This window comes from Mytilus trossulus, chromosome 11, assembly GCF_036588685.1.
Source record: "Mytilus trossulus isolate FHL-02 chromosome 11, PNRI_Mtr1.1.1.hap1, whole genome shotgun sequence".
In the NCBI taxonomy this organism is placed as follows: domain Eukaryota; kingdom Metazoa; phylum Mollusca; class Bivalvia; order Mytilida; family Mytilidae; genus Mytilus; species Mytilus trossulus.
In genome coordinates, this window is record NC_086383.1 from 30,166,484 (window position 1) to 30,191,738 (window position 25,255).

The window sequence follows — 25,255 nt, forward strand, 5'->3', positions numbered from 1 at the left end:
TTTGTTTAAATTTTCACACAATCAGTGAAACATTATAACAGGCTGAACTAAATTTTTATAACTGAAAGTTTCAAACAATGACAAGTGTTTTATTTACAAAATAACTCATGTGTTTCTGTGCAAAAAAAAATCATGTCCAATTTTTGGAATTTTGCAGCCCATTTGGCATGTCAATTGTGAATATATACTTACCAAATATATTTTCTTTATCCTGATACTCACATCCACATTATCAAGTACATATCATAGGAAAAATACACAAATTACAAATAAAATATTTAAAACACCCCATTTCAAGTGCATCTCCTGCCAAATCAGTATTTGTTGCATCTATATATACTAGATGAGTACATGTATAATCAATGTACATAAGGTAATTTTTTTAAGAAAGAACAAAAATTTTGAAAAAAAACACCCCAAATAATGTTGTACCATAACACCAAAATCAATTCTAATCATCCTTTTGTGTATTGAACCTCCTAGTAAAATTTCATAGAGATCAATTCACTTATACATGTAGTCAAGTTATTGTCTGGAAACCAAATGTGTCTTCTTGAAAACAACTTTGACATGATTAAGCATTTATTTCACTCGAAAGCAAATTTTTGACATGCTTGTATTTCCCTTTTCCATTTTCCATTTTATTTTGCTGTCATATAAAAACTTGAAAAGTAAGCTACATCATGTGCATGTATCAAAAACAAATATATGCAGGAAATGACATAAAACCGACTCTGAATTAGTACATGAAATTGATGTAGAACTCACAAACGGAAGATGATCAGAAATACAAATGTTTTTTTATTCAAGTCAGATTTTTTTTTACCGAAGCCCTTCAGTGCTATCAATTAAAATTATTTAGTCAAAATTTAACACTAGTATTAGGTTTATCATAACAAATTGGCAAATACAGCCTTATTATCACCTAAAAAACTACTGTGTACAGACTGACATGTGCGGTTTCACCGTTTGGGAAGTTTTTATGTTTTTACATATAAAAAAGTTAAATTTATTTTGCATATCTGAAAATCAAAATTATTTTTGGTGAAGATCTGGATTCAAAATATTTTGTTTGTCCTATGCTTGAACAGATTTTTTATTCATCAATTTAGGAATCAGAATATTTTTGCAGGAAAAATACCATAACCCTTCATAGCTTTTCAAGTTCAATGTTCGTTCCCTAAACATGATCCATCTGAACTTAGAATTTTATTTTAGATATAAACAATACGTTAATGAAGCCTAGGACATTCATTCTAAACATGCATGAAATATTTGCCACTGGACGTTAAACAACCAACAAATATATAGGACATTGTCTTAGTATAAAGCTGGCATTTAAGGTAGCGCCTTCCTCATATTATTAATATTACTTTTACTGTTGAATGGTTTTATGTGATATCCGTTTGACGTGGCTCGGTACTTATACATCTCGTCAATGTGTGTGTATTGGCTTTCATTTTTTGGTGGTTTGTTTTGTATATGCGACTCTTTGTATTTCTTTTGTTCTTATTACGTGACTCTGTACTTTAAAACATTCCGTCAGTATTCTTTTGGTCTATTATAAGTCATTATGATATATTTTTATTATAAATTACTATATACGTTGAACCACAAACGTAAAAATCATTCAATCGCGTAGTGGAATTAACTATTTTTGGATTCTCATAAATTCTACCTATAACTTTTGGACTAGTTTAAATCTTGGTCTATTTCTGTAATTTGTTCTTACATACTTTTTAATTTTTAACTCTGTATGCTTACATTGCCTATGTAAATTGTAAAACTGTTTGTATGCACATTGAACGACAAATTTATGTGACGTATTCACATTTTATGACGTCAGACACTCAAGTCAATCCATGTGTTCGTCGATAGATGTTTTTGTGTTCTGTTAAATTGTCCCTTTTAAAATTGTTATGCGATGATGACTGATGTACCCATATTTTGACTATTTTATTAATTTTGTCTGTTTAGTTAACGCATCATGTAAAGATAACGGAATTTGATGAGACTGTTATTAAAGAGAGAGGGTTAGCGCTATAGAACCAGGTTTAATCCACCATTTTCTACATTTGAAAATGCCTGTACCAAGTCAGGAATATGACAGTTCTTGTCTATTCGTTTTTGATGCGTTTTGTTATTTGATTTTGCCATTTGATTATGGACTTTCCGTATTGATTTTCCTCTGAGTTCAGTATTTTTGTGATTTTACTTTTTATAACCGCCAAAATGAAAAAAAATAATAATGTGTTCACAACTCTATGTACAAAGTGCGACAAACGACATGCAATGTATCCTTGTCAGAAATGAATTTCAATACATATGGTTTAGATACATAATATTGAACACATGCTCTCCATTTACTTTCTTGAAGCCCAAGTTGATTGACTTCATTTCAACAACACGTTAATAATCCATTTTATCTATTCATTGTTGTTTGCTTTAGTTTTTTTTTTGTTTCTGTAGAATCGGTTATAGTGTTATGTATTAAGAAGTCGTTTTTCGATTTCGATACACAACAATTCATACAGTAAAACTAAATCCAAAAGAAGTCCTAGACCGATGTCAGAATAAGTTACAAAAGAAACTAAACAAAATTACAACGATACATGATTTAATAAAGGACTACTAGCAATTATTGATATACCAGCCTAAAATCAAGAGATAAGTTGCTAACATATTTCACATGCTTCATATTGTAGAAAAAAGATTTAACAAGAAGGCAGCGAGTTTGTTCTACATAATTCATTTAATATCTTTTGAACCACTCTAATGACAGAATACACACAGATATGAATATACAGGGTTCAAAGGTAAGTCTTGCCTTTAATTGTATTTTCAATATTACTCTTCTCCCTCTATATGATGTTCTAATTTTACATTGTTAATTTACATTTGAAGCAGTTGATTTGTTTTACTGACCTTTTTAGGTCGTAGTCAAATTTGGGACTGCATTACGTCTGTCCACTTTGTCTGTCATTGGTACTACTAGTCTTGAACTGAATATGACTTTTCCAACATCGTTTCAGAAGTCTTTGTTCGAAGTTTCTTACGGACTGACACAATAATTTGATAAGGAAGCAATTAGTACAGTACAATATATATATAAGTTTGTTTTCTCAAGCAAATAGCCCTTTGTTCATTTTTTTTATATTCGAACTTGAAAAATCAGTTGACTCTTTGTTAATGGGTACGTGTATGACACTTTTGGCAGTTGTTATCATTTCGTGTGATGTGGTTGAGCTTTTACTTTTTTTTCTTTCATTAGGAACTTTTTTTAGAATTTTCCTGGGAGTGCAGATTTTTGTGATTTTGCTTATGTTCGCTTTTCTGAATGTTTTTTCCGAAATGTGTTTAAGAGATCAATACTTGTTTGATGAAACGTGAATTTTATTTGATTGCCATATGTTGACATTCCTATCAAGTTTCATTAGATTCATGATACACAGAACGGGAGGAATGCTAATATCAAATCTGTATTAGCTTCAGTTGACTACAAAGCAAAACACCAACTAGTGTTGCATACAAATTATCTCTCTAAAGATATTTGTAATTTTTAATTCATTTTACAATAGAAAGATCACATGATATAACACGGAAACCACGTATCTTACAGACACCATTTATAACAAAAACTTGTGCAATGGTTCGGAAAGCACATTTACGGCACAATCCGTGTTGTTCAAGCCACATCATGTGATAAATTTGATATGTTACTATTTCCGCTGTAGAGAGGTCGTGATTACGGTCACAACAATTGGAACATATCGGTTGTCATCTATGAGAAAGACATTCCAGACCGGTCAACCAACGCCTAATGACGTTAGTTAAATGATTAGATGGGCTGAAATCATCTTTACCATTGTTAGGGACGACATCAAAAGTTCAATGAAGGATACAAAAAACTTAATTCATATAGTTTATTAACTTAATTTGGGAAAAATTGATTGACCAATAAGGATATATGTAAAATCGATGTCAATTTATACAAAACTTGCAGCAATTTGACCCCATCCCCAAACTATTTGAATTAAGTTTTTTTTTATCCTTCATTGATTTTTTGATGTCGTCCCTTAATAGTTGGATTTTTGTGTTTGGTACTTTCATGAGAGATGTTTGAATTTTACAATTTGAGAGGGCATCAGAATACCACGAATACAAATTAAAAAAACCAAATATTTAAATTGCATTAAAAAGTATATATTTATTCAATTTTTGGGTTCAGGTAACAACAATACAATTTAGAAAAATAAATATATACGGTTTAATGTTATCTTAATTCATGAAAATGACAAAATGTTAATGACTACTTTTAAAAGATCTTGTACGCATACCAACAGTCTGTAGTATATAAAACCATGTACACTGTGTGCTGATGCAATCATAAGGATTTAAATGATGTTTGCATTAACAAAAGGTCTGGAGAATTGTTCTTATTTCGGGAATCAACATAAAGTAAATGCAGTTTTAATTAGAAGTTCAGTAACGACAGAGTCGAAATCCTTTATGATATCAGTTTGTTCGTTTTATACTAGTAGATTTGTAAAAACAAATTATTTGTTTATTCTCATTTATGAATTTAAAGCTCGTCAGGATTAATCCATTGTTATTAGCAGGACTATCAATAAAAAAAGATTTTAATTATTGTATATTACACTACATGGACAAATTTAGCTTTTATATCATAGTAATTATATTTTTATTCAATGACTATATGAATTATAAATATACATGTTATTCGAAGCATTGTAAATATAAGCTTATATTAAGAACTAAATTAAATGTTAAGACGTAAACAAAGAAGTACAACATAAATATTACAATCAATGTATATTAAATAAATTGACAAAGCAAATGTTGTCAACCAACAGAAGGAGTTGACAATGACTATTACATTTAACACATCTTAATCAAAAGGTAAATTTACTGAAATATAAGTTCTTTGTCATTGGAACTATTATTTCCTCCTCACATAATACACTAGTTCATAACATCTTTTAAAAGATATTGATTATACAGTATCTAGACAGAGAGCTGTTACTTTACCTCCTCTAAACTGCTTTGATATAGCCCATGTCTCTATAATACACAAATGTACTCGTTTGAAATCATTGATTTGATTTTATGTAAATCAAATTCATACTTCAAAAAGCTGCATTATGTGATGTTTGTTTGGAAATGTTATTTGCAATACTTCCTGTTTACAAACTACTCTTGGAAATCATTTTTTTGAAAAAGGAAAAATAGTCAACACATGTTATTCTGCAAACAAGTAAAACATGTATACCGGCTTCCTGTGAAACAGTTACCGGGACTTACGAACAGATATTTGCCAGCAGAAAGATTACACGGAAAAAACATTAAGATGCCAATGGACGAAAAGGTAGTTCATTTTTATCTTTTTTAAAGTAATATTAAATGCTTTTTTAGAATTTTAGATCATCAATGATCTTCAACTGTGTACAACTATATGTTTGGCTTTCTAGCTTTTCTGATCTGAGCGTCACTAACGAGTCTATTGTAGACAAAACGCACGTATGGGTTATTGAATTATATAGTATACTAATTATCCAATACGAATCTAATATATGTAATTAGCAGGCATACTATTTCAAGATTCAATACACTGTTTAATTTAAAAAAAAAACAAACAAAGTCACTCATAAATCATTTTGATGAACTATATCAAAAGTGACAGTACTTCCTCCTCCCAACCTTAATTTCCACATATTTAACACTAACATTGTTTCATTAAACATGCGTATTGACATCAAGTGTGTTGGTGTGTGTGTGTGTGTGTGTGTGTATTTTGTATATGTATTTTCATACTTTTATCTATTCGTATCTATTTCTGTTTATATTACTAGTTGAATATTTACTTCTGTTTATGTTATCGCATCTCATTACATGTGTGCAGGTTTTTACCGTATACTAAAAGATTAAAATTCCTACTAAAGTTATATCTAGATTAACAAGTAAATAAATAATGCGATAAAACAAAAATACATGCTTTTAATACACCACCAACAGCAAAACAAAACTTGTTGAGTAATGGCTTTTTTTACGTAAACTATAGTCTGTACATTATATTAAATAAGTCGTGGTCATCATTTAGAATGTGATTCTCACTGAAACAGTTATAATGGTTATTTTTGTAAATGGCTAACTCTGTATTCAGTGGCTTTTTAAAACGAACAATTACATCTAAGTTATTAAATAATATTATCCTTTTTATTTCATTGGTGCGAAACATTTCCTTATAATATTCAAAGCACTTACCCCATGCACTTGTCGCAGCCACCGAGGCTAAAATAATAAAAGAACAAATAAAAGTTCAAACAAGCTTGTTCTTGCATAATGAATGTATACTAACAAATTTAGGTTATGACTAGTTCTATGTTATGAAGTATGCCAACATAGAAACAAAATGTATTATTAGAACAAAACAATATTTTATATTTGTAGACCACAGAGTAACTTCAATTGCCCATTTTTGTAGTAACATTTTGAAGATTAGTATTCGACAAATGGCGATTGTGAATTTTATAACCCTATGTTGGTTCATGGATAAGGTATCTGTAAAGTTCACGGTATGTTTTATAGTTCAGATTATGTGTTAAGTCGTGCAGACTTTGGAATGAAGCGCATCATTTACATGGCAAAGTCTTATTGTATTAAACACTTTAGAACCACATTTATTTCTATATGTCCCAATCATGTTGACAATGATTGGCAGAAACTTCATTCAAAAAGAACACAACAGAAAAATCGACACAGTAAAATATGCTGTATATTCTTCTTATTTCATAAACAATTCACTGGGAATACATTTATCACATTTGACTACGAACATTTTGGGATGATCACGACTCTAACTGAGTTATAATACCGATTGGACAGGGCAAATAGAAGATTTTACACTGTTGTTGCATGTCAATCTATATTTCATAAAATTCCTTTTATGTTAACGTGTATGCATGCATAGTTTTAATTTAGATTAACCTTCATTGTATGATATAGTATACATTCAAGTTGTGTACAATACAATTTGCATGTTTTCCAAATGCATTACAGTATATAGATTAATTTGAATTTTCAAATACCAACTCAATATGCTAGTCGCACTGAACGGCATTTATACTCTTTTGTTTGGCTTGAATCTTTGTTTTACTGCTGGTATACTGTTCTTTGTAGAAATTTAATTCTAACATTTAACTGATTGTTTCAGACCTTAAAAAAATACCATGCATATTATAATGATTTCACGAGGTTCGTGTATCTTCAACGTATAAAGTTCTGATGTTTTTTCGTGGCCTTTCAAGGTAAACATTTCTATGTTGCTTTTTGAACCATTAAAAATTAATAACAAAGTCAGAAAATTAACGAAACGATACTTATCAATCCCACTGACATTTAATAACCTGCTTAATTGTCCAAATAATCTCAGACTTAGTTTTAACTTTGTGAAATTGTATGATATGTGTAGAAAAGATATATACTCATATTAGAAATGACCTGTAAATCATTGTGTTTTGCAAAAGTTTGCGAAACATACATTTGTCTTTCCTTTAACATAAATGGTTTTTATTGCTTTAAAGGATCATATTGAATCATGATATTAATCTTACTCTGCAGAAAACGCAATCGAACTTTGTGATAGCCACGGTCTGTGTGTTTTTTTTTTTAATTTCTTTTTTTTTTGGGGGGGGGAGGGGCTTATTCATATAAGGCATAATGCGATACTATACAGTTAATACCCAAAATTGAGAACAAAATTAAGCTTCCCTATATATGCACTCTGTATCTACCTTCCAAAATGAGTTTCAATAAGTAAATATGATATGTTTTAAAACCAAACGTTCAAAACTTTGTATGATGTTACTAGTTTTAAAGCGCTATTGACTTTAAAGTTCAAAGGTCAAGGTCAATGTGGCAGTTGTAGTACAAGGCAATATCACATTTGTGTACACTCTAAAACCACTATGCTTAAAAAGATTTTAACCACATTTGGTATATTGTTCTCCTTGTACTGATCTGACATTGTTTACGTTCAACGACAAAGGTCAAGGTCATGCAGATGCACTTGTGTTGTCTCCTTGAAATAGCATAATACACATAAAATTGGTTGCTCATCAATTACCTGCTGGTTCTAAAGACAATATTAAAGGTATTTCCAGTTACTGAATGTTTGGTTGATTTTTCTAAAAAATAGTTTATGTATCAAATATGCATATTCAATCTACCATTTTCTGCATGTGTCATATACAAATATAGTGTCCATATTTGTCCCCAATATGTTACATACGAGGGGATGCCACGCTCGGCATTGTCTTGTTTGAACTGTAATATGTGTGTACTAGTCTGAATAATCACCCATATTTATCACCGGTTATTTATCACCGTGCATCATCGTACAGCGGATATAGGTACTAACCAAGCGGGCGTGAGCGATTTTGATCTTTGACGGTAACGAAGATCTTTGTTTTGTTCAAATAATATCAATGTGTACTTCAATCTAAACATAATTGCTGTCTTAAGAAATGATTTGGTCGTAGTTTGATGATTAGAGATGTCTCATTATTTTCCCAAAACCAGAGAGATTACTAAAACCATGTCCAAATACTTGTAAAAGAAGTTGGCCCTCGTTTTATCCAATATAATTCTATATTCATTGCGACCTTTTTTTTCTGATAGAGGGTCAATGTGTGTGGGTAATTAGAATAGCTGTTTCAATAATTGACATTGAAATCTTTCAAACATATTTTATACCTCGATATTTTACCCCTTAAGAAGTTTTGTGTTCGGTGTTTAGCTGACCACATGAATCCTTATGTACGGTGTATAGTTAAGTTGTTTTACAACGTACACAAGAACTTTATTTTCATACTCGTTTATTACCCAAAAAGTTTTAAGGAATGAGTAATTGCAGGTAGGTTTATGATTGGTAACTATTACTTTTGTCCTGTATTAGGTTTCTTTCAGATAAATGTAAATGTCTCAACAACTGTGTATCGAAATTGAAAGTTGGTGTTGACGTTCACAACTATTTGCGCATGTTTAAGTTAATTGTTCTTATTATAATATCAAAGTTGTTTTATGAATAGGAAAAAATCGATGGGACAATTATTTAGGAGCAGGAATTTCAAATGTTGAGAAATGTACATTGAATATTGATGAAGCAAAACAAAGATTGCCGTTACTGTGTAATGTCAAAATCGATCATGCCCACTTGGTTAGTACCTATATTCGGTGTACTGATGATACACGGTGTTTATGGCTAAGTTTACTGATCTATCTTAATGGTAAGGTAATGGGTTCGTTGATCCCTTTTATTCAAAAAGAGCTCTTTCCGGGAGAATATCATAACAATATAGACAAAAGGAAGGATGTGAGAAAAGCAACAAATGTGGCAAAATATGACATATAGAAAACAAAATGGTTATGGAGTAAACATTTGTGTGACAACAACTCAGACGATACATAAAAAATCAGAATAAGAAGAAAAAGTTGGTTTCCCTATACATGCTATATACGTGTACCTGCAGATTTGATGTACGAGGCGCGTTTATGCTTTTCATTATGTTACTTGAAAAATAATATTTTACTTGTAAAAGTAAAACCTGAGCCTGTAATAGCTGCTCTGCTTGTTCCATTTGAATTATTAGAAACAACGCTGTCGCCTTTCTTGTTCTCCATAGAATCATATAATATGAGCTCCATGTTTTGTGAACTTCTTTCTTAACTGTCGTATTAGACTGACCAGTGCATATCGCGCATGGCACTTTCAATGTATTTTAGCGCGAAAAATAACTTGCATATAGCTGGATTTATTGCCGTCGTAGTTCCATCTTGTCGCCTTCGTACTTTTATTCGACGGCAACACGATGAGATTACGAGGTCTTCACGAAGTCATGTTGCCATCGTAAGACCTTTGGGAAGCTTCGTGCTTCATTCGTGTAGACATCGTAATGTCAAAACTGCCCGATGGAAACGATGTAAACACGAATGCAATACGATGTTCAAAGATGCATTTCCAATGCCATTACGAAGGTGAGGATGGTGATACGAACTCAATACGAACCCTAAACATCGGACGCACCGTCGGAGATTTTTTAACATGTTTAAAAATTTATACCCTTCCCGAAGTTGTCCCCGAATGCTAGAAAAAGTGGCCGATAGTTCTACGGTGTTAAAGATTGCACTTCGAATAGCCTGATCTGGATAAAAAAGTAAAATCACCAAAATACTGAACTCAGAGGAAAATCAATTTGGAAAGTCCATAATCACATGGCAAAATCAAATAACAAAACGCATCAAAAACGAATGGACAAGAACTGTCATATTCCTGACTTGGTACAGGCATTTTCAAATGTAGAAAATGGTGGATTAAAGCTGGTTCTATAGCGCTAACCCTCTCACTTTAATAACAGTCTCATCAAATTCCGCTACATTTACATGATGCGTTAAATAAACAGTCACAATTAATAAAATAGTCAAAATATGGGTACATCAGTCATCATCGTATAACAATTTTAAAAGGAACAATAAAACACGATCAAAAAGGTAAATATATTAAAAGACAAATTTAGTGAAGTTTGTTAAATCGTGTCATACCGAGGTGTTTGCCATTTCTTACATCACTGAGTCGATATCTCTGCTGGTGGACTATCAGTCCCCGAGGGTATCATCAGCTCAGTAATCAGTGTTTCGGTACTGACACGATTTAACAAACTTTACTAAGGTTTATCCAACAATAAAAACGATCAGTCCCTATTTTGAAAATGTCCATAAACGTGTTGTCATCGGCGTAAAAATCGGGACAGTGTGACGCGGGCATTAACAAACTTCATTTAAATCGCCGTTAATAAATTTGGAAATTATTAATAAACTAAAGTTTCTACTCCATCAGGCCAGGCAAAGTTGGCTTTGGTAAATTTGGCTATTAATTTTAGGTAATTTTGACACATAGCTCTTCAACGATTTTCGGTACTTATCCATCTTTGGATTTCAAATGTGTGGTTTTGAGTGTTCCTGATGAAGGTAAATCCAGAAAAGCGCTTCGGACGCAATTAATTATTCAACTGGTTGTTTTCCATTTCTTACATCACTGAGTCGAAACCTCTTCTGGTGGACTATCAGTCCCCGAGGGTATCATCAGCTCAGTAGTCAGTACTTTGGTACTGACACAATTAAATTAACTTTACTAAAATGGTCCGTTAATAAATTTTGTAATTAATTATAAACTTAGGTTTAAACTTCCTCAGGCAAAGTAGGCTTTGGAGAATTTGGCTATTAATTTTACGTATTTTTGACATATAGCTTTTCAACGGTTTTCGATACTTATCCATCTTTGGATTTCAAATGTTTGGCTTTGAGCATTCCTGCTGAAGGTAAATCCCCAAAAAGCGATTCGAACGCAATAAATTATCAATAGATATAGGAAGATGTGGTGTGAGTGCCAATGAGACAACTCTCCATCCAAATAACAATTAAAAAATTAAACCATTATAGGTTAAAGTACGGCCTTCAACACGGAGCCTTGGCTCACACCGAACAACAAGCTATAAAGGGCCCCAAAATTACTAGTGTAAAACCATTCAAACGGGAAAACCAACGGTCTAATCTATATAAACAAAACGAGAAACAAACATGTTATTGTCCATTTCTTACATCACTGGGTTGATATCTTTGCTGGTGGACTATCAGTCCCTGAGGGTATCATCAGCTCAGTAATCAGTGCCTCGGTATGACACTATTTAGCAAACTTCACTAAATTTGTCTGTTAATATATTTTGAAATTATTATTAAACTAAGGTTTCAACTCCCTCAGGCAAAGTTAGCTTTAGGTGAATTTGGCTATTAATTTTAGGTATTTTTGACATAAAGCTCTTCAACGACTTTCGGTACTTTCAAAGTTTGTCTATGAGCGTTCCTGATGAAGGTAAATCCAGAAAAGCGGACGCAATTAATTATTCAACTGGTTGTTTTCCATTTCTTACATCACTGAGTCGATACCTCTGCTGGTGGACTATCAGTCCCCGAGGGTATCATCAGCTCAGTAGTCAGTACTTTGGTACTGACACAATTAAATTAACTTTACTAAAATTATTATTAAACTAAGGTTTCAACTCCCTCAGGCAAAGTTGGCTTTAGGTGAATTTGGCTATTAATTTTAGGTATTTTTGACATAAAGCTCTTCAACGACTTTCGGTACTTTCAAAGTTTGTCTATGAGCGTTCCTGATGAAGGTAAATCCAGAAAAGCACGTCGGACGCAATTAAATATTAAACGTGTTGTTTGCCATTTCTTACATCACTGAGTCGATACCTCTGCTGGTGGACTATCAGTCCCCGAGGGTATCATCAGCTCAGTAATCAGTGCTTCGGTACTGACACGATTTAACAAACTTTACTAAAATTGTCCGTAAATAAATTTTGTAATTAATGTTAAACTTAGGTTTAAACTTCCTCAGCCAAGTTGGCTTTGGTGAATTTGGCTATTGATTTTAGGTACTTTTGACATATAGCTCTTCAACGGTTTTCGGTACAAATTAATTTTTGGATTTCAAATGTTTGGCTTTAACCGTTCCTGATGAAGGTAAACCCCAAAAACGCGCTTCGAACGCAATAATTTATTTAACATATTTTTGTCCATTTCTTACATCGCATAGTCGATACCTTTGCTGGTGGACTATCAGTCCCTGAGGGTATCATCAGCTAAGTAATAAGTGCTTTGATACTGACACGATTTAACAAACTTTACTAAAATTGTTCGTTAATAAATTTTGATATTATTATTCCACTAAGGTTTCAACTCCCTCAGGCAAAGTTGGCTTTAGGTGAATTTGGCTATTCATTTTTAGATATTTTTGAGACATAGCTCTTCACCGATTTTCGGTACTTATAATCCATCTTTGGATTTCAAATGTTTGGCTTTGAGCGTTCCTGATGAAGGTAAATCCAGAAAAGCGCGTTGGACGCAACAAATTGTTAAACGTGTTGTTTTCCATTTTTCATCAGATGTGTATATTCTATTAAATGCGTTTTGAATGTTTGTTATGAATTTTCCGATATGTCTTTAATAAGCTTGAAACTGATATGTGTCATGTTAAGAAAAAGCATAATCAACCAATGACGTAATCAATCACTATTTTTGGTTTTATGTATGGTTGACAAAGACATATTTCAGTTCGTTTTGCTCGTGGTCAACGGCCTGGTGATCACTTCGAAGGCTTGTGATCTTTATAGGGAAGTTTATTGCTGTATCTAACCGTAAACGATGTTGAAGGTATCATCTTGCAATTTTAGTTGACATAATGGCCATATTATACAGTTTATCGGACATTAAATTTCGTTTTTGAATAGAAATGTTGATGTGTGATAAGGAATACGAAATGTATTAAATGAATTTCAAGATAGTTCTTTTTGCATACATGTATATGTCATGTAGAGAAAAAAAAAACATGTAGAGCCATATACTTTATACATCATAATTTTGTTCATATTTTTGCTTGACTAGACAGTTATGTACATCAAATCTGGTGTTATGATTGTTTTGCGTGTGTGGTCAACGGCCGGTGAGTAAATAACAAGACTTGTTTTCTTAACAGTTATTCGGTGTATTGCTTTGAACATTGAATCATACATACTAAACTAAACTTAAAGTTGCTTATTACGAAAATTATAGAATTCTAACATTAGTTGTGTACCATCATTAATGAGTTTTGATGATTAGCATTGTCATGAATGGCAAATCAGGTATACAATCATGATATTCAAGCTATACAGAACAGATTATTAGAATTGATTTTATTGTTGAAAATCAAATATAGCGTTTAAAATAAATTCCCAAATGTTTTTAATGACCGTCATAATATTTCAAACTATACCCAATCAAATTAGTTGAGGTTTTGTGATGACTTAGTCTACGACTGGAACAGAAACATCGGAGTCGTGTAGTGAAAAGAAGAACATTCCAAACCACATACCTTAATCTTCAAAATATGTTATCTGATATTTGCTTGTGTTTTTACTCAAATATGGTTGAAATTTGCTTGTAGGCAACGGCTGATGAATTTATAAGTAGGAGATTTTACTACGAAAAAAAGAATCAATGCAAGGCAAATTAAAATTTGAATTCAGTATGTGCAAAAATTTAACATGCATCCACTTATTTTTTATTCTTTTTATATGGATGTTTTGAGTGTATTTAGAATATTTTAACACCTTTATATAGAGTGTTTTTTTTATTTTCAAAGAGTGAAGACATACTTTTCTTTTTCTACTGGTCTAATAACATTAACGGTACCATTTTTTCCGCACCAGATACGCATTTAGGAGATTACAAATACTAACACTTATAACTAAATAAAACGTCAGAATAATACAAGTTGCTGCGACAATGATCTCTGTAAGTATTAAGATCCGAAGATGTAAGTGAGGCTCGTCTAAAGAAGACAATTTTCGCTTTAAAAAAAATTTAAAAAAACAGTATAATTTTTATATGCAGGTAGAGATATGAATACTTACAGGACTTTCAGGACGTTTCTTTTATGTATTTTTTCATACCTTAAACGATAAGATATACAATTAATTGAATTTCATTGATATCTGAACGATATCACATATTCAGTGAAACGATTTTGAAAATCTGTATAAACTCTATGTCGTTGTACAGATCGTGTAATTTGCATTTTTTTTACTCTTGTCGTCATACTAATTGTCGTATTAATAATGACTTTTAAAGCGATACATGAACATACTACGTCGAACTTAGGTATATAATGACCAGTTGTTTTTTATTACATTGCACTTTTTTGTATATTGTGCATGTAGTGTTTAATTTCTCATTCATTTCAATCATTCGTAACTTGAACAAATAGCTGTATTTTGTTATTTTGTATGAATACTTATTGAAAGGTCGAGTTGATTCTAAGAACTTACCCACAACTAGAACATCTGAATAGGTGACCATGGTGTTGTTGCTTGTTTTCTGTGACTGAAGAACAATTGCTATAGAAAAAGATTTTATTTTTTTATTGCTTTTAAATTTTGTTTTAATAATTATAATGATTGCCTATGAAAATATATTTAATCTTGACATTCTTTGATTCCGTGTAAAAGTACTATGTAAATTCTGTTTTATTAACATTTCAAGTAATAATTATTAAGAACAAATGTTAATCAGTAAAGATCCACACAATTATGAAAAATGTTTTAATTTTTTACTGCAAATGATATTATGAAAACAATAAAATATAAAGAAACACGAAAATATTACAGTTCCAAAATATGATTTCTCATTAAACATTATGCTTACATTCAAATATTACATGAACATTCGATGGCTTGTATTATAAATGGAAGTATTGTTATGAATAATCGTATTATCATGGTTATCAATATGATCAATGTATTGTTGCTCATATGTTTTGTATTTTACCATTATGTCGGCCTGTTCAAAATAGTTTTTAACATGATTTAAGAATTCGTTTACAGATTTATAGAACTTTCATTTATTCCGCTTTTGTCATTTCGAGACCTTTTAAACCTGGATATGCGTAATGTATTTTGCTTATTGATGAAGACCGTACCATGATTTATAGCCCGTGTCATTATGAAAAGTTGTCTCATATACAATCATCTCAACTCTGCGTATTTGTAATAATAATAATACAATAATATGTTGCTACATGCATATATTAATTTTAAAAACTACGTTTGTCTCGATATCTTAGAGTTTTGCATGATTATGTTGACAACTGTGTCAATTATAAAGCAATGCATAATTTTATATTTACCTTATAGTATGTATACCTATCAGTTGCCTGATTTCATCTTCAGACACAGATTTGCGACTGAGGGATATATTTGGAAACTCTGGAAGATGCTTAATACGTAGTTTGTTGATTTCTTCTTCCATATTTTTCATCTGTTGTACCATTGTTCCATCCTGCCTCATTTTATCCAAACCCTTACTTCTTTGATCCAAGTTCTGTCCAGCAGCTAGAACAGATTTAGCCTCAGACAACATATTCGTCAGCTTATCTTTCTCTTTCTTTGATTGTTCTCTCACTGAGGCAATCATCTGAGCTACACCTTCGTCAACCATTCGTTTAATATTACTGCCTTTTTCGGTGATGGTTTTAATAACCGACTCAACGGAATTATCAAACGACTTCATGCTATCCTCAATCATCTTTATATTTTGATTCGCCTCCTTAGTTTTCGTACGAATTTTCGTTTCATTTTCCCCTTGTAATTTGGTGACTGCATCGACAAATTCCGCAAATGTATGCCCATTGTGATTTCCTGCCACGCAACGGGTACATACTGGTACACTGCATGTATTACACACTAACGTTAGTTTTTCTCTGTGTTCACTACATTTAGATTTACCTTCCGGGATCAAGTCGGAAGCTTTTTGAAACTGGTGGTTTCTCGATAACTTCTGCCTATTATGAAGCAACTTACAATTTTCACAATAGTATTCTTCACAATCAATGCAATAATGTGATCCAGGTGCACCTACGCAAACTTCGCATGTTTTAGACGCAGCTTGAGCCATTTTGAATTCGATCAAAATCACATATATGACACCTGATTGTATCACATGACATTGCATTCTAAATTTAGATCAAAGACGATAAATAGTGTATTAAAATCATTGACAGGGTTGTATTTGAACAATTCAAACATTATTTATTTATGTTGACGGAAATTTAATTTTACAACAAATACATGTATACTGATATGGAACATTGTTTATTACGAGTGTACCAGTAAATCAACCGTTTTAATATTCACAGTGTGTATTATATAGGATATCACCTTATATTTACAAAATAGTGTATTTAAATGTAAACATTGTACTGAATAACCATGATAACGTTAGATATATTGTTACATATGTGTATAGTTTCCACCAAAAGATGAATGAATAAGCTAAGATATATAGTATATTAAAATAATGAATGATTTTTAAATCGTTATTAATTAATTAGATGAGCTTTCAACTGTTTATTAGCAACACATTCTATAATCTATAAAAAAAAAATAAAAAAAATATCAAAGCTTTAAAACGGGTCACTTTTACATGTTTATACTACAAATGCGATCAATGATTTATGCATGCATCTTTAAAAAACTCTGTATCTTTTTCGATGATCAAATTGATTTTCATATACACGTTCTTCAAAGAAAGCTTCAGTTTTACTATAGATAATTTAGCTGATCTGTAACAATAAAATCTTCATGCCTTATATATCATGTACTGTAGTACGCCGCTAGATTAAAACTGACGTGGAAAGGTAACACATGGCCAGCGAAAGCTATTTTTATGAGAGCCCAGGGGGTCGTGTGGTCTAGCGGGACGGCTGCAGTGCAGGCGATTTGGTGTCACGATATCACAGTAGCATGGGTTCGAATCCCGGCGAGGGAAGAACCAAAAATTTGCGAAAGCAAATTTACAGATCTAACATTGTTGGGTTGATGTTTAGACGAGTTGTATATACATTATGTACACATCCATGAATGACCATCATTGATGGCGATCCGATGGATACATATGTTGTAGGGTTGTCACTGACTCAGACGTATATATATATATATATATCATGTACTGTAGTACGCCGCTAGATTAAAACTGACGTGGAAAGGTAACACATGGCCAGCGAAATATAATATATAAAGTCCGCCAAAAGTTAAGCACCACTGAAATATAACTAGCAATATTTTTATAACTATTACGAAAAAAATATGAATGTTTGGTGTTATGAATTACCTTCAACATACACTAAGAAAATACATTACGACCAAAAAGATTGAACTCCGATAAAGCAGTCAAGCAACCTTTTATGAAAGGTCATCTGCGTGTTTACACATACACTGTTTCTCCAGGTGGTCGTGTTAGTGTTCGCACATTGGTCAGTCGACTTCAGGGAGGCAACCCAAGAGCAAGTTTGGTGTATAGAAACCTGTACTTACAGGTAGGCACCCTGCCGTCAGGTTTTAATGGGATAATGACTATCTATGCTTGAACATAAGAAGCTGACAAAACACACATTGTTCAGATGGTAGTCAGTTTCTTTAACTGACATAATACGAATTTCGCGGGGAAACAAAACGGCCTTTGACTAAAAACAATGTTTGCACAAGGACTGCATTCAGTACTGGTGGTGTTCCAGTACGGGGTTGCTTCTTAAACAGTTATACGCTGGGTATGCATATTCTGCAGTGTAACATAAACGGACAGACATACAGAGGTTTGGTGCCTTAAAACATTGTAGTCCCTCATTTTAATAATCCCCCACTTGCGTCTACATTTCTAAGACCCTTGTACATGGACGACAACGCTAGAACACACAAGGCAAGGATTTTAACCGAGTCCAAAGAACAACAAGCCATTTACATTATGTTTTAGCCTTCAATGTCCCCAAACTTAAACCCTAACAAACATGTCTGAGATGCCATTGGAAATCTCAATCACAGAGATCCACATTCACAATACTTTGTCGATTTAAAAGTGGTATTTGTTGTTTAATGCAACATATTTCCCAAACTAAAGCTTTAAGGCTTTCACCGAGAATGATACGTCGTGTTATAAAACCGTACCGGAAGTGAGGTTGTTACACATGCATTTGACTCAAATATTGATATTAAATTTGCCGAACATACCAAAGCTTATATGTAGAAAATTTTAATAATATTCGGTGATCAATTGTTGTAAAAAAATAAAATCACAGTGAAACTTAAATTCTGTTTCTGAATTGTGTAATTCACACTATTTCTATGAACGGAAAACCTATATGCGTAGAACCTTCATAAGTGACTAAAATTACATTTCTGGTTTGTTTATGGTATACATTAGCAAAATTGCTATATGATTATTTTCTTTTTTTCGTGGAATAATTGATTTTTTAAATTTGAAAAAAAATCTATGCAATAAAAATAGGTGGTGCTTAACTTGTGGCGGACTGTATATATATATATATATACATAAGGATGAAATAATTACTGTGACCAACAGACCGTGTATGTGATTATATGTTACACGCGCAAGCATATCGCAATAACTATTGAAACGTAAAATGAAATGATTTCACCCTTCCAGCTCAGAATTGAATGGAATTCGAGACATTATCATTTAACTGTTCTTCGAAACCGTGTGTAAACTCAAGATAATGTTAGGAAATATCCACGTTTGACAAAGCAAGACCAGAAATCCCTGTTTACATCAAAACAAATAAACCAAATATATAATATTAGTTTTATAAATATGTCTGCAATTATTTCGGGGCACAACTGCTATCAGATCAAAGGGAACATTCAAATAATAACAGATTTATAAAAATGCAAGGGAAAACATAACAACATTGCACTGAAAGCATTTGTTAAAATGATCAGAACATATACATTGTAGCACGATAGCTTACCCTGGACATTTAAATATAGAAGAGTATTATGGTAATCGAAATGTCTTAGTTGAGGAAGTAAGTATCTGTACGCAAGACTTGTGTGTTGAATATTTGTGTACATGTCAAACTTGCAGTCATTTGACCTTGCCATCATTTTCATGTGTTTGGAGACTTTCGCAGACCCACAATATAAGCAATTTGTAGACTGTATGTTTTTGTTGAATTTTCTTAGTGTTCATATAAAATGTGATTGTTAATGAAACAACTCTTCACAGGAGATCAAATTACGTAGACATTAACATATATAGGCCACAGTACGGCCTCAACAATCAGCAAACCTTATAATACCAAGTAAGATATCAGAGGCTCCGATATCACAAAATATAAAATTATTTAAATTAGACAAATAGTTGCCTGATATATTACCAATGGAATAGACGAAAACAAATAAGCTATTAAAACAAACAACCCCTGCATCTCATTCTCCTGATTTGGGAAAGCACATACATAAAGTGAGAGTGAAACTAGTTCATGTTAATCTAACAAGTTTCATCAGATTTTTACCTCGAAACATGAGTAACAGGAGAAGATTATAGAATAATGTTAGAAATGTCAATAAAAATAATTGAGCCATCTTCAATTATATTTCGATTGGCACATAACACCTTGTATAACTCGCTCGAATTGTTGTCTCCCTTTGACTTTTTTGTTTTATCATAAAGTGGCAAACCAATCAACAATATACGTGCCTGTTGCATTTACAGTTTAGTACATGTTTTAGAATTAGAAAGAGAACCATTCAAGGTAACTGTAACAGTGGTTTTTGTTCACAAAAAATCAATATGTTGTACACATGTTATGCCTGGTATGTGCCACAAAATGTACAGGTCATGTCCTTATCGCCTCGACCAGTATGGTGTAAGTCGTAGGTGGCATCAGATTTTAAAATTTTTGATTTGTTGAGATATAGGAATTATTGGGAAGACACTTTCAGTTGCCAATCCAGGGGGTGGGTTCTAGGGGTTGAACACCACTTTTTGACGATCAATGCATTAGAAATGGAACCTCCCCCTCACCTTTTATTCTTGGTTAGGACTCCTTTAAAATGGCTGGATCCGTCCCTGAATTAATTTGCTTCACTTATATCCACACGACCTTTATATGGAACGACTCGAGAAATGTGTTTAGGTAAAGGTGCATCAGGACAAATTGGTCCTAAATTGCTGATACTATATTCAATTTATAGCCAGCATGATCCGAAACCCAAGAAACAAAGAAAAGGCTCAAGAACATAATGTGTATGGATTGAAGAAAGTAAGCTTCTGGGAAAAGTACGGTGTTCAACGATTTCCTTACTGTGTGATGCGCAGATACTCACCATTTGCTTACCAATCTGAAGACGGAGGGATTATCATTTCAAATGACGTTTTTGGTCGGACAATCAGACAGTTTGACCGAATCTATCAAGCTTTTTTAGACAGAAGGAAGACAAGAGAACAGAATATAATTAATCTTAGGTATCCTGATAAAACCTCAGATGAATATCTTGAATACTTACAGGATAGTACAGATTACAAGCAAGGTAATTATATCGTTATATTAACCAATGTCTTAAGATACATAATAAATTGTCCAGTTAAAACTATTCAATGTGTTTGATAACTGGTAATTAGGACAAGTCTAAAACAGAAATGATCAGACAAAAAAAGGGTGAGATCCTGGCTGTATAGCTCACTAAACCCTTCAGCTATATTAGAGTCGTGTATCACTCTCTTACTTTCATTTTTTTCGTGGGTACTAATTTTCATGGATTGAGAACTTGCATTTTCGTGTATATTTTATTTCGTTGTCGTTTGCAAATATATGTGTACACAAAGCCATAGCAGATTTTCAATTCGTTGAGTACTTGAATTCATGGTTTACGTAAACCAACGAAACCTACGAAAAATGGTATCCAACGAAAAATAATGAAAAAAAGTAAAATCACAAAAATACTAAACTCAGAGGAAAATCAATACGGAAAGTCCATAATCACATGGCAAAATCAAAGAACAAAACGCATCAAAAACGAATATCTTCACAGAATTGGGTCATAGACATAAACATGTTTATGTGACAAAGGATGTGATCCAACAGCATAAACGGTCAAGACAACACAACTGACCATATAATGCAAACAAACCCGGATGTGGGTGTTTCTCGCCGCATTGCAGACCTATTTTTGACCTTCTGCTGTTGTCTGTTTTATGGTCGGGTTGTTTTCTCTTTGACATATTCTCCTTTTCCATTCTCAATTTTATACACAAAAACTTACAAGGACGTCAATTTAATAATGGAGTAGATACTTCATTTGATATATGAACATGAAGTTAATGTTGTCGCTGATAGCACATACAGCATATAGTATATTTATTAAGACAATATCAATAAACACAAAAGTTCACAAAAAAGACAAACTGTAAAAAACAAGCGTTCGATAAGAACTTTATGACCCCTCTCACAAAGAAAGTAAGGTCTTTTATTCGAAGAAGGCATGAATAGATACACAAGTTAATCACGTCCACCTGTATGTTTTCTCCATCTGGTGAGTTAAGCCTTTTTCAACTGATTTGTATAGTTCGTTCTAATGTTTTGCTATTATACCACTGTCCAAGGTTAGGGGGGATTTATGTGTTACATCTTTGTTTATTTTCTTATATAAAAAAAGGCCATTAAATGTCTCGTTTGAATTTTTCACATTGTCATTTAAGGGTCTTTTATAGCTGACTATGCTGTATTGGCTTTGCTCATTGTTGAAGACCATGCGATGACCTATAGTTGTTAATTTCTGTGTCATTTTGGTCTCTTGTAGAGAGTCGTCTCATATCACATCTTCTTTTTTATAATTAATCACCAAAATCCATCAATTCATAAAGACCACATTGTACTAATTGTAGATCAGTCACTTAATTTTTTTTTTATGTTTCGGTACTTTACGATGAACCTTATGTTATACATTTGTAGGACGAAACAGTTTTTAACATGTTTCTGCAACACAGTTAATTGACATGCTAAATGTATTTTAATGAGCCTTTATTGTGTCCTTTAAAGACTTTTTTTGTAACTGTTATGACCAAAGACCCGTTTTCATGCCATTAAATTAATAAATTCAACAACACTTGCCGTTATCTTAATGAAATTTATTCGTTTATAATCAAGGAGATTCTCAATATACTGCCAAAATTAACCCAAAGGAACTTTCTTTTAATGAATCAAATTTATTTCTATATATATATTTATCTAAATTGAAAGTATTTATATCAAATTTAAAAAAAATATATAATAACAGTTAAGATATTTCAGTTTTCCATGGTTAACTCCACAATAAAATATTTACCACAAAAGGGACGTTTTCATCGTTCCCTATTGTTAATTTTCTTTTCCTGTATAGTGATGTTCCTTAGGCACATTATTACAGGGTCAATAGTTAACAACTCGCTCGCTATGACCGTGTCTGTTGTGATGTTTCAGATTTAAACGAATGTACTCTGCAATAAGTATGTATCACTAGTATGTTATAAAGCCAGAGTTTTTGTTTCCACAAATTACTTAAAATATTTAACTATACTTCCATTGATATACAGATTTGGTTTAAAGTCTGGTTGTACCTGTAAACAACTAGTTTCAAACAGGATAAAACTTCCTTATTTTTACAGAAATTGTGTTCATCGTGACTGGAAATTTAGAAACAATCCTGGTAAATTTATTGATCTTTTAACATGTTTAAGAATATTGAAAAAAACCATTGTCAAATATAAAAGATAACTCAAATTGTACGTATTCTAAGTATAGGAAGTGTGTTTTTATATGTGCTCTTATCATGCTAAAGTCAGTGAAAAGAAAGTCTGAAATCTAAAAATACATGTTATAAGTCAAAATGCTAAATTTCTATCGTTTTGTATCATTATAAAATTACTTTCATAGACGAAACGTCCAAATTGAAATTTTGAACGTCATCGAATGCCTTGTTTGAACTTACGCATTTTAAGCAACGTATTAAATTAAATAAAATGTTTGGCAATAACCAGTCCAATAAGGTCGTATTACGTTCGAATGTCATTTTATATGAAATCTCTAATTTAGGGGATATGTTTTGACATTATAATTGTTTCTAGATTTGAAAAGAGGTTGATGTTTGAATAACAGAAGACGCTTAGTTTGTCGAGGTTCCTATTGTTTTTTACGATCCCTTCCGTTTTTTTGGTTGTTACTTTTATTTCTCTCTTTCCCTGTCGTGTAATCTTGTCATGTTAATGTTATAATTGACACCGTCATTAAAGCGGGAGGTTTGGAATGCCACAAAACCAGGTTCAACCCACCATTTTTTCATAAAATGCCCTGTACCAAATCAGAAAGAAATGGCCATTATAGTTCGTTTCTGTGTGTGTTACAATTCGGTGTTGTGTCTCTGTTGTGCCGTAGTTCTCTTATATTTGATACGTTTTAGTTTGTAACCCGGATTTTTTTTTTTCTATTGATTTATGAATTGTGAACAGCGGTATAATACTGTTACCTTTATTTTTCGATTTTTGAAAATTGATCAGTGCTAAATGTGTATCGTCATAGTTTTTGATTCAAGACAATAGTTACCCAATACGTCTACATTAAATTCAATGTTTATGGTGAAATAAGAATGATCGTTTGTAAAAATGACCAAGAAAAATGTGTGTACACAAAAATCATCAAACTGTTAAGATACATTGTTGAATAAATATATGTTTTATAGATAACTTGACCTGGCCGGGAAATAATTTGAAGGTCAGAAACTTATACGAACACTTAGTCAACACAGTTGGTACTGAAATAGACATTCGTAAAAGACAACAACTATTTTTGACACATGATATGATACAAAATGAAATTAGGCTAAGCATAGGTTCAAAATATACAGAAATAACGGCTGGAAGTTTAGCAGAGGGCCTGGATATACAAGGTAGTGATATAGATATAATGTACGTCATCAAGGACGTAGACGTAATACAAGATGTAAATAATACCAGACACCAAGTTAAGCATACAACCCTGGTAATGGAGACTGACAATGAAAATCCTGGATTTACTAGACTCCGATTACTAGCAGAAGGGGAAGGCGAGTCTTACTTTACACCACCTGCATGCTTTGAAGTTACTAGTAAAGGCTTATATTTATCAGTGAATAAATTTGTTATCAATATAAAAAAGAATCATCACAATCATTTTATTTTATCATCTCACGGCCCCTGTTTAACAGATCACTCTCAAAACGTGGATTATGCATTTTGTCTTCGAAGTAAATATTTACCGTACACTGCTATACCATGGGCTTCGCGTTATCGAAGGCAATGGCCGCCAAATACTGTAATTGACAAGATTTAAAAACAAGGATGTTCGTTAGTGCCTATTGGGCCAAGGACTCTTCCAGATTGTAGTGTATTATGGAGATTATCTTTCTCTGTGGCAGAAAAACAACTTGTACATTCGTTTAATTACACTCAATTATTATGTTACTGTCTTCTCAAACTGACATTAAAACATCTCGTTAACACAAACACATGTGCAAAAGGTTTATTGTGTTCTTACTATCTGAAAACAGTTGTATTCTGGGTTTCTGAAGAAAAGGATATTGACATATTCCAATTATCTAAATTACAGTCTTGTTTTTCTCACTGCTTACGTAAATAATTAGAATGGGTAAGTAACTGTTATTGTCCGAATTATTTTATACCTGCACAAAATATGTTCCTAGGAAAAATCAGAACCGATAATAATGAAATTCTGAAACATGTTTTGGATAGCATAAAGTGTGACGGAATCGATAGA

General features: G+C 32.3%; 1 protein-coding gene across 1 annotated transcript; it reads right to left on the bottom strand.

Moving 5' to 3' along the window:
* Nucleotides 1-15,798: 15,798 nt before the first annotated feature.
* Nucleotides 15,799-16,569, bottom strand: LOC134689939 (E3 ubiquitin-protein ligase TRIM71-like). Its single transcript, XM_063549905.1, has one exon. The coding sequence runs from the start codon at nucleotides 16,567-16,569 to the stop codon at nucleotides 15,799-15,801; it is 771 nt and encodes a 256-aa protein (XP_063405975.1).
* Between the last annotated feature and the right edge of the window lie 8,686 nt (nucleotides 16,570-25,255).

Excerpts from the sequence above, each read along its gene's own strand:
- LOC134689939 (XM_063549905.1), bottom strand. The coding sequence starts at position 16,569 with ATGGCTCAAGCTGCGTCTAAAACATGCGAAGTTTGCGTAGGTGCACCT.